Genomic DNA, 14197 nt, shown 5'->3' on the forward strand with positions numbered 1-14197 from the left:
CAGCACAAGTTTGCCCATGGAACTGGCCCACAATAGTCCTTGGGTTCAGAAGCAGATGCTCCAGCAGGTCTACCTGGATCATGACACTGTCCATAAGATCCTATCTACCAAGCCTGTGGGAGGTGTCAGGTGAGCTGACACAAACACATGCTTACACCATCATCTCGGAAATCACTTAACTGAAAATCTGGACTAAACCATATGATCTTCTTAGGAGTATTCTCTGTTTTACTGTGCCCAACTCCAATACAACAGTAAAATCTTAAAGCCCAGGATCGTGGAATGTGGCCTTTCAAAGAGGATCTTCTTAGAGGTAATCAAGTTATAGCGATGTCACTGGGGTCAGCTTCAATCAAATACTATTGTACAGAGAGGCATGGACACAAAGACTGTTGTGCACCCAGAGAAAGTGTCATACGAAGATGAAGGGAGAGGTCAGAGTAATGTATCAACGGTATGGATGCCAGGAGAGAGGCATAGAAGACCTCCACATTCCTCGCCCTGAAGGAAGTGAACATCCCTGGACTGCAAACTTCTATCCTCCAGACTAATTGAAGAAGGCAAACGCTGCTGCTGCTGCATAAGCCAAGTTACTCATGGTATGTCATGAAAGCAGTTCCATTCGTAACTCACAAAGCAGGAGGGTCGTTGTCTGTGCCTCCCTCACCTAATTCTAACTTGGCTATTTCTAAAAATAATAGATTTTGCCTTCAAAGAACAAGCATGTCATGGTAAGGACATGCTGTTATGTTGCTCAAGAATGGAAGGAAATACCAATGAAGACGATCTCCCTAAACCAACAAACTGCATTCACTGATTTCCTGATTCGTGGTTCATCCAACTGGCAGTTTCTAAAGATTTTGACAAAAACTCAGGCCCGCCTTTTCAGCTAGGAGGCTAAAGTCATCCACCCAGCAGGATTATCAGGCATCCTGTGCCTACCTCACCCCCACCCCACACATGCTCCTTACATGTATACTTTCAGGACAAGGTCATCCTTTGTCTCTCCTGTGAGAAGGTCTGCGATGCTAAGAACGGCACAGCCGAAAGGTCGCCGATACTGAACGCTGGAGGCATTCTTCTTCTCCCCTGCTCCCATCCGACCTGTCCAGTCAAAAGCAGCCATGACCCACAGAGACACGTGATTAGATACATCTCAGAAACAGACACGGGTACAAGACAGACCGTATGCAACAACAAAAGGGGTTTGGGAAGGAAATGCCTTTAGCACAACAGAGTACTTTCCACATAAAGATTCTGGTCTAACCACTGAGCTGTCTGACCTTGAGGCAGCAGCTTAACCCCTGAGCATGAGCAGAACATGGCAGGCATGTAGAAACATTAAAATTGGAGCAGACCTCATGTACAGGAAGCATCTGCTTGCTCTGTTGCCTCATGAAAGCATCCCAGAAGGTGCAAACAGTTAAGGACAATCATGGTATGCGTTTTGTTTTCCACCTTAATGATTGCACATTAAAAATTTTTTTTGAAAAATTTCAACTTTAGTCACAGGTCTTGTGACATGACTGTCCCTGCAGTATCTGCAGTGCTCAGATAAACTCCTGCATGTACACCACCTGGGGCTGCCTAGCAAGATCCTGTCTTAAATGAAAAACAAGATTCACATCTGGAAGGAGTCAATTGGAGATTCTTTGGACATGACAAGTACAAGGATCAAATGCAAATTCCAGCCTTGGGACACAGGCGCTTTCACTGGTCCTGCTCTGATATTTCTGGGGTAGTTCTGACAGTTATAAATTTTAATGCATGTTAAATTTTCAAGTTGTTTTTTTTTTTTTTTAAGATTTTATTTATGTGTATGGGTGTCATCCTGAGCACTAATCTTGAGCACTGCATGGCTGCAGTGCTCCCAGAGCCCAGAAGAGGGCATCGGTTCCCTTGGAACTGGAATTACAAACAGATGTGCGTACCATGTAGGTGCTGGGAATCAAGTCCAGGTCCTCTGGAAGTTATGTGCTCTTAACCATTGAGTCATCTCCCCAGCCTTTGTTGACTATTTTAACACATAAGAACATTGTTTTCTTTTCTTGACTGTTTTGTTTTGTTTTGCTTTTTAAGATAGAGTTGCTCTGTATAGACCTGGCTGTCCTTGAACTCACTCTGTAGACCAGGCTGGCCTCAAACTCATACATTCTGCCTCCCAACTGCTGGGATTAAAAGCATGTGTCACTGTTGCCTGGTGGGCACATTGTTTCGTATTGGTATTTAAGTCAATTATTATTTTTGTAGACAAGCTGATAGGATGCTGTAGCTGAAATACTATCAGTTAAAAAAGAAGGAAATTTGTAAATTTGTCTGTAGATCCCCAAGAGAACCATTATTTTATTTTCCATCTGAGCAGCATTCTACAGTGTATCAAGATGTACCTGGCACTCCCCTAGTCTAACGTTTAAAAGAAAAAAAAAAAAAAAAGATGACAATATCCAATTTGGTGTTTATCTTTAGGTCTTTCTTTTCTACTATCTGTCTTCCTCCAGTATGTGCACTGTAGAACATGAAGCAAAAGCTGCAGAGGGAGGGGCACATAGAAGTCCTGCTCTCACTGGGGAAGACCCTGCATGGAGCTTTGTGATTTCCCAGTTTGCTCCAGTTGTTCTAGCCTCTCGTCCTTGAACACGAAGTTTGAGGTTCTCGGGCTCTGTGGGCACACACACAGCTTTAGGGACTAAGGCTTTGATGCAATCAAAACAGCAGAAAGATTTGATGCCAATGCTGGTGTTCCCAGCTGTAAGACTAATGATAAGAATTCAGTTTTGGTTGGTTTCCAGGAAAATCCTCCACATAAGAAGGAAGAGCGGAGGAAGTTAAAAATACTTAGCAACCAGCTAAACTCCGAAAGGGAAGCACAGAAGGTGGCGGAACCTGTTACTGGGAGGAGCAGGGCTTCAAAGCTGACTTCTCCTTTTGCTTCTTTCCTCTTCCTTTCAAATCAAGGACCTGGCCATAAATTCCCAGAAGCGAGGCCTCACTGCGTTTGCTGTTGGCAGCCAGTGAGGGTCACTATGCCCTTTTCCCAGTTAAGCAGGTACAAGGGACATTCTATAAAAAGCCAGCTGCATCTGTCCTTGACAGATAATAATCTTCTCCTTAATTTCACTGCATTTAGAACACTAGCAAATATGTCCTAACCTTTCTCAAGTGTTTTGCTTTAGTTTTAATTCTGATCAGTTTTTAACTATGAAACCAATAACTATTGTTTTATAAGGATTTATTTGGCCATCAGAGCATAGGTAGGTAATTCCTCCTTCAACATTTATTTTGATGACTTGTGATCATGGAAAAGAAAAAGACAATTACTAACAAACGAGTGTGTATTTGAAAGGCTGCTCCAGGATGTTACAGCACCAAGGTGGGCTGCATCCTTGGCCAAGGACTCTGTGAGTAAAGACCGTGCAGCCCAATAACACACACATTGAGGATTATATCCTACCATGCCAAACTGACAGATATGGTCTAGAACGTTCTCAAAGCCGGAAGGCTTTGCCTCTTCCCTCAATGATTAAGGAGATTATACTTAAGCTTCAGCAATGTTTACAAAGAGATCTAAAACACATTTTATCTTAACAACTGATTGTAAATTAAAATCCCCAAACCTAAAAAAATACAATTATAAAACAAACCTTGCTTTTATCAACTCGAGACACATTTTATCTCACAAGTACATAGTAGCATATCAGCTTTACTATTATTTGAAATGAGTCTTTCTAATTACTCTCTCCCATACTTATCCACACATAATAAAAAAATCAAAGCCCCAAACAGACACAGGCACTGGTGCACATCTGCAATCCCAATACTCAAGGGTCGAAACAAGAAGGCTAAGAGGTTGAGGCCAGCGTGGGCTACACAGTGAACTTCAGATGAGGTCATGTCTCAAAACACCCCCAGAGCAAACAAAAGTATCATTAAAAAGTTTACTTAAAAAGTTAACTCCCTTGTCCCTCAAATATAAAAACAGTATAAAACAGTTTCAGAACATATTTTTAGTGAGGAGAAAATACATGTGCAAATAAGAATATGCTTTATAGTTTCCTTCAAAATCCAATGTAGTTACAATATATACAAGCTACACACTTCAAAAACAACGGTGGCATTGCAGGCCTGCACGGCCAGCTGTTGTCCTGCTGCAAGAGCGCTGTCATGCAAATGTTGCAGTTACGGAAGTGTCTTGGGGACACATCCTTAGGATCAGCCTGTCGGCACTAATAGGAGAGCTATGCGTCTATACCACTCACTCTCAGGGGCTGCTAGGCTGGAAATTGCCTGCTTTTAGAGGAGTTTCCTGTGGAGAAATGAAGGACGGTGTTCCCGCTCCACCGAAATGTTGCTTGGTGAGATGTGAATAAGTGCCACATTGTCTAAATGTTTTCACGATCGGATCAAATTAGAGAAAGTGAGAGGCGCCATTAAAGAGGAATGCTCATGTCTACCTGGAGGGTGTCTCAGCTCCTTGAAGAAGCTGATGAAATTACATAAACTAAAAAGCCTGTGGTGTCTACTGTCTCAAACCCCTTCTGTGTAGGATACTCTGTAACTCTGCGGTCAGGACAACACTGCTTGCTACACAGATGGCCTGAGCCTGGAGGAGAGTTAGCTCCTAAAAGCTGATTTTATGGTATGAGAGACTAGGATTGAAAGAAAAATACAACATGTTTGAATCAAATATGTTTGGGGGTAGCAATAAAGCACAACCAACTGTTTCACAATTTCTATTGTAAAAGATAAATTGAGACGGTAAGATCAAGGAGCTGGAGAGTAATTCCCAACTTCTTAGCTTCTTGGAATCAAATCTGGTTCCAGACAGAACACTATACTAGGCCACACAGAGACCTCTTTGGTGTCACTCCCAGCAGCTGCAGGTCCTGAACTTACCAATTCGGATAATGTGCACGGTAATATAGATGTCCTTCCTGAGTTCACTGCTACCCAAGTCCTACCAAAAGACAAAGCCCGGTTATTTCAGAGTTCCTATTTGTGCAGCAGAACTCAAGAGCCCTGTGCGTTGTCTGGCAAGGAAGGAAAGAGATACACATGGGCGTGGGCAATGAAATGCTTGGGGCAGGAGGAACCTGCCCAGGTCCAAATCCAGGACCTCAAATCCAGGTCCAAGTCAGTCATGACTGCTCATCAGTCTGTGTAAAAGAAACTCTTAGGAATAAAAGCCATTCTTGATCAACTCTCCTAACTCACCCATTCTTCACACACTCAAGAAGTATGGACTAGATAGCCTGTGCCATAGCAGGTCCAGTCACCACTGTGCTTTTGCAACAGTCTCCAAGGGTCACCAGAACTCTAACAGGTGTGTTAAGCAGATAAAAAAAAACCATGGTGAAGCCAACTGTGACAGTAAATCAGAATTCCAACCACTATTGCAATCTGTGAGTTATCTGAGGCATTTAAGGACAGTCAGGACTTTCTCTTGCAATAAAGCCAGCTACACTTACCACAAAGAGAGAGCAGTGTCTTTCCGGCTTATCCGGGGCTTTGGGAAGCCCATTTCTATTCAGTCTCAAGAAAAATCTCTCACTGCAAGAGAAAGACAAGTTGAACACTTACAAAATTATATCATAGTCGCCTTTTCTCACTGTTGTTAGTCTGATAGTTCAACATTTGGAGAACACAACCGGCATGTGCTCAATTTCTGACAGAACGGGCAAAGCAGTAACTGCATGAATGCACACGTAAAAACTTAACCGCTCCCACAAGTGTCCTTGTCAGCAATATCACTGAAACTGTTCCAAATGCATGATATGAGACAGTGGAGCCCAGTCCTTCTGTGTTTATCTAAGTTGTTCTGGTGATTTATATCATGTTCCTTAATTTAAAGTAACATCAAAATGGCTTTGTAGCTCTTGGTCCTCTGCGTCTATTCTTCAAAAGGGAACAAACATTTCAATTCATGAAACTTGAATTTACTTTGGTCTACCAATAAACAGAAAATCTCAAACTGTGCACTGAGCAGGGTCACCCAGGTTTAGAGCAAACGCAAGACTCACTGTGTCAATCAGACAGTAATTTAAGGCCGTAATCATTTGTGACTGGCATACAGATTCAATTAAAAAAGGTTGTCTACCCAAGAAATATTAATGCACCCACTACCTCTGGCTTTAAATCCCCCACTGAATCTCAATATCTGGGGGAAGAATCAAGTAACTAGCTGTCCGAGGCAGAAACATAAAAGCAATATCCACTGAATGCGACATGATCACATGATGTGGCCTTGGCTGCTGCAGGTTTGGCCTGGGGAAGCAGAGAAATGGGGTGCTTAGCATTAGCACAAGGCTCATAAGCCTCCAGCCTTGCCCATTTCATTCATCACCATCTCCTTTCCTTAAATAACGGCTCTGCTATTCAAATACTACACAGGGGGAAATGAGAACCATAAACAGATCCATATGGAAGATATGGGTCTCAATTTATATTAGCCTTGCAATACCTCTCTCTTTTGTGATATATGTCTAGATGGATGCATTTAGCCAGATTCAACTGCCTGACTAGACTCGTCATTTTCTTCCACTATGTCTGTGCTTGACCTCTCCTTATGAAAAAGGGCAGCCAATACACAGTTTACTGGGCCATGCCCATCCCTCTTAGCCCAGCTTCCTTCACAGAGCAGGTGGCTGATACAGTGTGAACCGGAAGAAGGCAATGGGCTGCAAGCTTCTTAGAAACTATAAGTCTCATGTGAGTCTGGAATGCAGGCTGGGAAGAGCAGACACAATCGAGGATGCAAAGCGGGGCCAGCTTCTGCCAATGCTCCTCTACAGAGGTCCTCATTACTATAAACTCCTTACAGGGAAGAAAACCCATTACTATTTCAAACAGAAGGCATGACCAAAGGAAATACACGCAAATTCATTTCACAACAAGGGGGTCACACCGTAACTAGCCCTATGGACAGTCAGTCCTATTGAGAACACATCATATCACAGATGCCCTGCTAGGATCTTCCTAAGACTGACTCATCCTGGACTCATCACACCCTCAAGAAGTATGGATGATGATGCTACCTATTTAACTGATGTGCAAGCGAAGATGAAATGTTTTGTCCAAGATCAAAAAACTAATGTGACGAAGAACTGTGTTTTGTGTGTTTGTTGATAATCTTTACTCCTCATTTGAAATTATTTTTGTTATATTATTTTTCTATTCTACAAAAATATTGTGCAAAGATTTCCTTTGTATAGAGAAAAACAGACAGGTATGGGGGTGAGTACTTGTGAGGCTGAGGCCAGAGGATTGCCATGTATTTGAGGCTAGCCTGGGCTACAGAGTACATACCAGGACAGCTAGGGCCATATAACAAACCTGTCTTGAAAATCCACAGAGAAAAAGGCCCAGTCATCTCTGTAGCTGGAACAGTCACACGGCACTAATGTCAAAACAAACCCCAAGGTTTTAGACCAACTTTTACCATGCCAGCCGGAACGAGGCAGACACTACTCTTGATTCCAGGCCACAAAGCAGTTCTTGGTTGAAATTTGTTCCCTGACAAATTTGTTTGTTTGTTTGTTTGTTTTCAATGAAGGCAAAACTCCCCAAAGATTTAAGAATGTGATTTTATTTGGTCAAAACTGCTAAGGTTTATGCAGTCTTAAGGTTTAAAGAATGGTGTTGCTTAGCTTCTCGTTGATGCGTCACTAATGTGCAGTTACTAGTTATAATGATTCCGCACATGGCACAGGCCCGGAAAGTGGCCTCCCCTCGCCTGTATCATGGATAGTATACCCCAGGTCATATTCTGAATGTCACATTGAGAAGGTTCTTCACTGTGAAGCTACTCTTCCTCTTCATGGAGACACTTGAGAAAACGTCATACTATCTTATGACGTATCTATTGAAAACGATGGCCATCAATAAAACATGCAAAAAAAAAAAATCAGTGTACATACTAAAACTGCAACGTTTGTACTGTTATAAAAAACTATTCAGTATCTGCAAGTTTCATCAGTATTTGGATAAAAACATCTTCTAAAGAATTCTGTTTCAGAAAGAAATCCTTTTTTGCTCTGTCACTATTTTAATTTTAACGGTCTAGACAGAATCCTGATTATGCAAGTATTATACTATATCATATCCTGTTCCAGAAAGAACATCAATACATACTACGCCAGCAATGTATCCTTCAGCTTAAGCATGCCTTAGAGGGAAGATAAAAATAGATTCAAAATGGGTACTATGAAGCAATAAGTCATTCGCAATTTATTAAAAACCAGACTTTTGGAAAATCTCCATGTCCAATAAAAAAAGTCTATTCATTCAGTGACATGGTGCTGTTTTACAAAGTCAGTTTTCTTTCAGCTTTAGTGATACAGCAACTACTTACTCAGCAAATAGTTTCAGAAAAAAAAAAAAAGGCCTTTGGTAATGCACTTTAGAATCTTTGAAGTATAATTCCCTTCTCTCACATTTAGAGAATATCACAACATATGTTTTCCGAGCCAGGATAGAAACTAAACAAGCCAAAGTCAGTTCATTCTAGCACATCCAACAGCCTTGGGACTGTCTCATAGAAAGGTTATTAGCCATGCACAAAAGGATTTCTGACACTATCGCAGTGAGCTTCTACTGCAATCCTCTAGCAAGTATTTTAAGGTATGATTAGTAGTTTGTAAATCCACAAGTGTCTTATTAGAAGATCAGCAAGCCTCATTAGACAATTTTCTTTTAAAACAATTTATTATTTACTACAATTTATTCACATTGTATCCTGGCTGTAGACCCCTCCCTCTGTCCCACCTACGCCCCTCCCTTATTCCACTGATAGTGGAGGTCTTCCTCCCCTACTATCTGACCCTAGCCTATCAGATCTCATCAGGACTGGCTGAATCCTCTTTCTCTGTGGTCTACACCTCACGGGAGGGGGGAGGGGGGCTGGTGATCAAAGAGCAGGAAAGAGTTCATGCCAGTGACTTCCCCTGCTCCCCTTACTAGGAAACCCATATGGAGACTGAGCTACCCATGGGCTACATCTGAGCAGGGGGTCTAGGTCCTCTCTATGAATGGTCCTTAGTTGATTCATCAGTCTCTGCAGGGCCCCCTGGGCCCAAGTTCTTTGGATCTGTTGGTCTCCTTGTGGACCTCCTGTCCCCTCCAGGACTTTCTAGCTGCCCCGCCTTCTTCCATAAGACTCCCTGCACTCTGCCTAAAGTTTGGCTATGAGTCTCAGCATCTTCTTCGATACCCTGCTGGGTAGAATCTTTCAGAGGGACTCTGTATTAGATTCATGTCTGGTTCCCTGTCTTCTCCTGCTTCTGATGTCCATCCCGTTTTCCCTTCTAAATGAGAATTAAGCCTTTTCCCTTGGGTCCTCCTCGTTGTTTAGCTTCTTTAGGGCTATAGATTTTAGTATGTTTATCCTATCTTATATGGCTAATATCCACTTATAAGTGAATATATACCTTGTGTGTTTTTCTGCTTCTGTGTAACCTCACTTAGGATGATCCTTTCTAGTTCCATTCCATTTGCTTGCAAATTTCATGATTTCCTCATTTTTAATATCTGAGTAGTATTTCCATTGTGTAAATGTATCACAATTTTTGTACCCATTCTTCAGTTGAGGGACATCTAGTTTGTTCCAGATTCTGGCTATTACAAATAAAGCTGCTACGAACATAGTTGAGCAAATGTCCTTGTTGTATGATTGAGCCTTTTTTTTTATATATGCCCAGGAGAGTTAGAGCTGGCTCCTAAGGTAGCACTATTGCTAATTTTCTGAGAAAGTGCCAGATTGATTTCCAAAGTGGTTGTACAAATTTACATTCCCACCAGCAATAGAGGATGGTTCCCCTTTCTCCACATCTTCTCCAGCATGTGTTGTTGATACTTTTGAGTGTTTGGTCTTTGCCATTCTGATGGGTGTAAAATGGAATCTCAGCATTGTTTTGATTTGCGTTTCCCAGATGACTAAGGAAGTTCAGCATTTCTTTAAGTGTTTCTCTGCCATTTGATATTCCTCTGCTGAGAATTCTCTGTTTAGCTCTGAACCCCATTTTTTAATTAGATTACTTGGTTTCCTGGTGTTTAACTTCTTGAGTTCTTTATATATTCTGGATATTAGCCCTTTGTCAAATGTAGGGTTGGTGAAGATCTGTCTATAGGCTGTCATTTTGTTCTGACGACAGTGTCCTTTGGTTTACAGAAGATTTTCAGTTTCATGACATCCCATTTATCAATTGTTGTTCTGTTCAGGAAATTGAATCTGTAGATTGGCAGGATGGCCATTTTCACTATGTTAATCCTACCAATCCATGAGCATCAGCAATTTTTCCATCTTCTGAAATCTTCAATTCCTTGAAGTTTTCTTCATTCAAGTCTTTCACTTGGTTGGTTAGAGTCACACCAAGGTACTTTTATATTATCTGTGGCTATTGTGAAGGGCATTTGTTTCCCTAATTTCTTTCTCAGTTCATTTGTCTTTTGTATTACAGGAGGGCTACTGATTTTTTCAGTTAATTTTGTATCCAGCCACTTTGCTGAAAGTGTTTATCAGCTAAAGGAGTTCTCTGGTAGAATTTTGGGGGTAGCTCATGTATACTATCATATCGTCTGAAAATAGTGATACTTTGACTTTTTCATTTCTGATATGTATTCCTTTGATCTCCTTTAGTTGTCTTATTGCTCTAGCTAGGACTTCAAGTACTATGTTGAAGAGATATGGAGAGAGTGGGCAGCCTTGCCTTGTCCCTGATTTCAGTGGGATTGATTTAAGTTTCTCTCCATTGAGTTTGATGTTAGCTATAGGCTTGCTGTATATTGCCTTTACTATGTGCCTTGTATCCTTGATATCTCTAAGATTTTGAACATGAATGGGTATTGGATTTTGTCAAATGCTTTTTGGGCATCTAAGGAGATAATCATGTGGTTTTTTTCTCCTTCAGTTTGCTTATATGGTGGATTACATTGATGGGTTTCCATATGTTGAACCACCCTTGCATGCCTGGGATGAAGCCTACTTGGTCATAGTGGATGATCTTCTATGTGTTCTTAGATTCGGTTTGCAAGTATTTTATTGAGTATTTTTGCATCAATGTTCATAAGAGAGAGAGGTATGAAGCTCTCTTTTTTTTTTGTTGTTGGGTCTTTGTGTGGTTTAGGTATCAAGGTGATTGTGGCTTCATAGAATGCATTTGGTAATGTTCCTTCTCTTTCTATTTTGTGAAATAGTTTGAAGAGTATTGGCATCAGCTCTTCTTTGAAGGTCCAGTAGAATTCTGAGCTGAAACCATCCAGCCATGGGCTTTTTTTTTGGAAGGGAGACTTTTGATGACTGCTTCTATTTCCTTAGGGGATATAGGACTGGTTTAATTTATTTTCCTGATCTTCATTCAACTTTGGAAAGTGGAATCTACCAAGAAAATCATCCAATTAGGCAATTTTCATCCCTTTCTGCCTCAGCAGTTTATATGTCTGTCATATTATACGAAGAGCAACTAGAATATAGGTGTGTAATTAGCAGCATGCACATCTTCAGCTTCTGCCAATGACTTGGCAGTCTGTGACTAGACTAAACAACCCTTTAAAGCAAAACAAAACTAAAGAGAAAAAATTTGAAGTAGCTGGACCCCTCCTGACATTCCCTCTTTCCCCACAGGCTTGAAAAGTAGGAAAGCATATAGAATTTTCTAGCAACAGTTCTATCAATGGTACTTCATGACCAGTTGGCAAGAGTCACCTAATTAGCACACGGAACTCTGAGGTCTATATCATGTCTCTGACCCCAATCCCCTGTTATACCTTTATTACACTAAACAGAATGAATAATGTGCATTGTGGTACAGCATTTAAAAAATAAACATAATACAAAAACAAAGCTAATAACAAGAAAATCTACAGTGACATGATGTTTTTTTTTAAGATGTATTTATTATGTATACAGCGTTCTGCCTGTATGTCTGCCTGTATATGGGAAGAGGGCATCAGATATTACTATAGATGGTTATGAGCCATCATCTGGCTTTTGAGAATTGATCTCAGGGCTTTTGGAAGAACAGCCAGTGTTCTTAACCTCTGAGCCATCTCTCCAGCCCCAACATGATATTTTCTAATGCTTTCTTCTTAAAGATTAATCAAAACATAAATGTCAGGAACACTGGGAAATAAGAGCTGATATATTATCAGTAGAGAAAGAAATCATTATTTGACTTCCTTACCTACTGCCATGTTCTCCTAGGGGAAGAATTTCACTACTGGAAAACTTAGAATTACCTGAATTCTATATTTGACCCATTATAAATCATGACTCTATATGATACTAACTAATTCTTTCTTTGGAAATAAAGAACAAATCATCATTATTTATTATTTGTAACATACTTTCTTCTAACAAGGATATTTAAAAAAAAGAACTAAGACAGTGAAAGAAGAATATAAATAAACTTTCATGGCAGGGTACTGGGGGAAAGTAATGAAGGAAACTATGTACTTCATGATAGACTCTATGACTTAGGCTTTAAAAGCTCTCATTTAATTCCCACAACTGCCCTACAGGGTGGGAGGCATTATTGTCCAGGTCTGACACAGAAGAGAGCTGGGCCTTGAGCTATTGGGCAATCTGGACCAAGGTACACAGATAGTCAGGGATGGAGCCAGGGCACAGCCTGCACCTGGCAGGAGGGTCCTAACTTGTTACCACCATGGTACCCTGTCTCTGAAAGAACGAACAAATAAAAAAAATGAACAAAGATGAGCAATACTGTGTTACAAGAAATACATTTTTTATAGAGTATCAATTAAATTTAAAAATATTTGAAAATAAATGAAACTAAAAAAAAAATTAAGCCTGAAAGTAACCAGTGTTTGTGAAGGTTATATCTATGATTGCCTGCTCAGGTGAGCTGCTGAATTCTGAGGTCCTAAGTGTAACCTCTGCAATTGGAAAGGGCATTTCAGCAGTATGGTTCAGTAGGCATGTCCTTCCACTGAGACAGTATGCCATGAGAAGCACAGTCACATCTTGAAGTGGCCATGGCACCTCTTCTTTCTCTGCAGGATGCTCCTGGCCTCCACTCTTTTCCTCAGCCACTATCAATCAGAAACTTTGTGGTTGCACAGGCTGTGTCTGAGGTCCAGGAGGCCACCAGGCCAGATCTGAGAAGGTCTTTTGGAGTAAGAGCATGAAGTGACCTTCCCAGTAGAATATTCCTATATAAAACGCTACACTCAAAGAGCAAAACAACTGAACATTCATATTACCAACGGCAGGGATTTTTATATGACATATATTATATTTCAGAAAGATTTATACCTTATTAAGAGATTTAATATTTCCCATCATGGATTCATACTATCACTCTAATCCCCTCTCATGTAACAATCAAACTGATATGAGGATTTAATGCAGGTGAAAGTGACATGATATAAATTTTATAATATCTTTGTTTGAACCAAGTGGTGCAAAAGATAATGAATTAATTAATCCATAAAAATTTACAAAGAATGCTTTAACATTTTTTAGGTAGTTAAACCACTTGAAATTTATTTATAGTCCCTAAAGTAAGCAATAATAAAATGGTATAAATACTTAAAAGCTAATTAGAAAAATAAAAGTCTTAATCCTTTATATCATAATACTTACTCTGTAGGACAGAGGTGAGAGGATGAAATGGCAGGAGCACGGAGATGGGCAATGGAGTAGCTCAACAGTTCAGGCATCAATGTACAGCTCAAAAGTGCTGCATTAGCAGCACAGCTCAACAGTGTGGCCATTAAAGCCTCTGTCTAGAATGCAATGGAATGCAAGTAGAAGGAATCTCAATGGCTTCTACTCTTTCACAAATGCTTTTTGACCAATAGTACAAAATGCTTCCAACAACATTTAATAAGAGATTAAACTAATATACTCCAGCCTGGCATAAGGTTTGCTGCAGTAAAGACAGGTAAGAAGCAGAGACTGCAGAAAGCTCTGCCCTTCCTCAGAAGGGCAGAAATCAGAACCCTGACCTATAAAGACAAAAGGCATCCGGCCTCCTCTTCCCCCTGGGAGAACAGTGATCGGCAACGAGGACCACAGAAGGCCTCTACATGCCTGAGACAGGAGCAGATGTGCCATATCAACCACCTGCATTAACTACCCTTTGCCATTTATTTGCCTTCCCACAAATTTTTTCCCATAAGAAACTCAATGCCTTCCCTTGTTTAGTTGCTTCTCTTAAAATTCATGTTTCTTTGTGAAGAT

At 40.6% G+C, this 14197-nt stretch overlaps 1 protein-coding gene across 6 annotated transcripts in view; it reads right to left on the minus strand.

The window, feature by feature from the left end:
* Dock4 (dedicator of cytokinesis 4) overlaps positions 1–14197 on the minus strand; it is a 381158-nt gene that overhangs the window by 161944 nt on the left and 205017 nt on the right. For 5 of the 6 annotated variants that reach the window (XM_055624110.1, XM_055624087.1, XM_055624080.1 and 2 more), the window contains exons 9-11: positions 5466–5547; positions 4894–4954; positions 972–1104 (exon numbers count right to left, since the gene is read on the minus strand). In XM_055624110.1, the coding sequence (XP_055480085.1) occupies positions 972–1104; positions 4894–4954; positions 5466–5547 (276 nt within the window). Of the gene's footprint in view, positions 1–971; positions 1105–1931; positions 2024–4893; positions 4955–5465; positions 5548–14197 lie in introns of those variants that run through there. The other variant, XM_055624118.1, reaches the window with a different exon arrangement.

This window comes from Psammomys obesus, unplaced genomic scaffold (genome assembly GCF_907164565.1).
Source record: "Psammomys obesus unplaced genomic scaffold, mPsaObe1.curated_primary_1811, whole genome shotgun sequence".
In the NCBI taxonomy this organism is placed as follows: domain Eukaryota; kingdom Metazoa; phylum Chordata; class Mammalia; order Rodentia; family Muridae; genus Psammomys; species Psammomys obesus.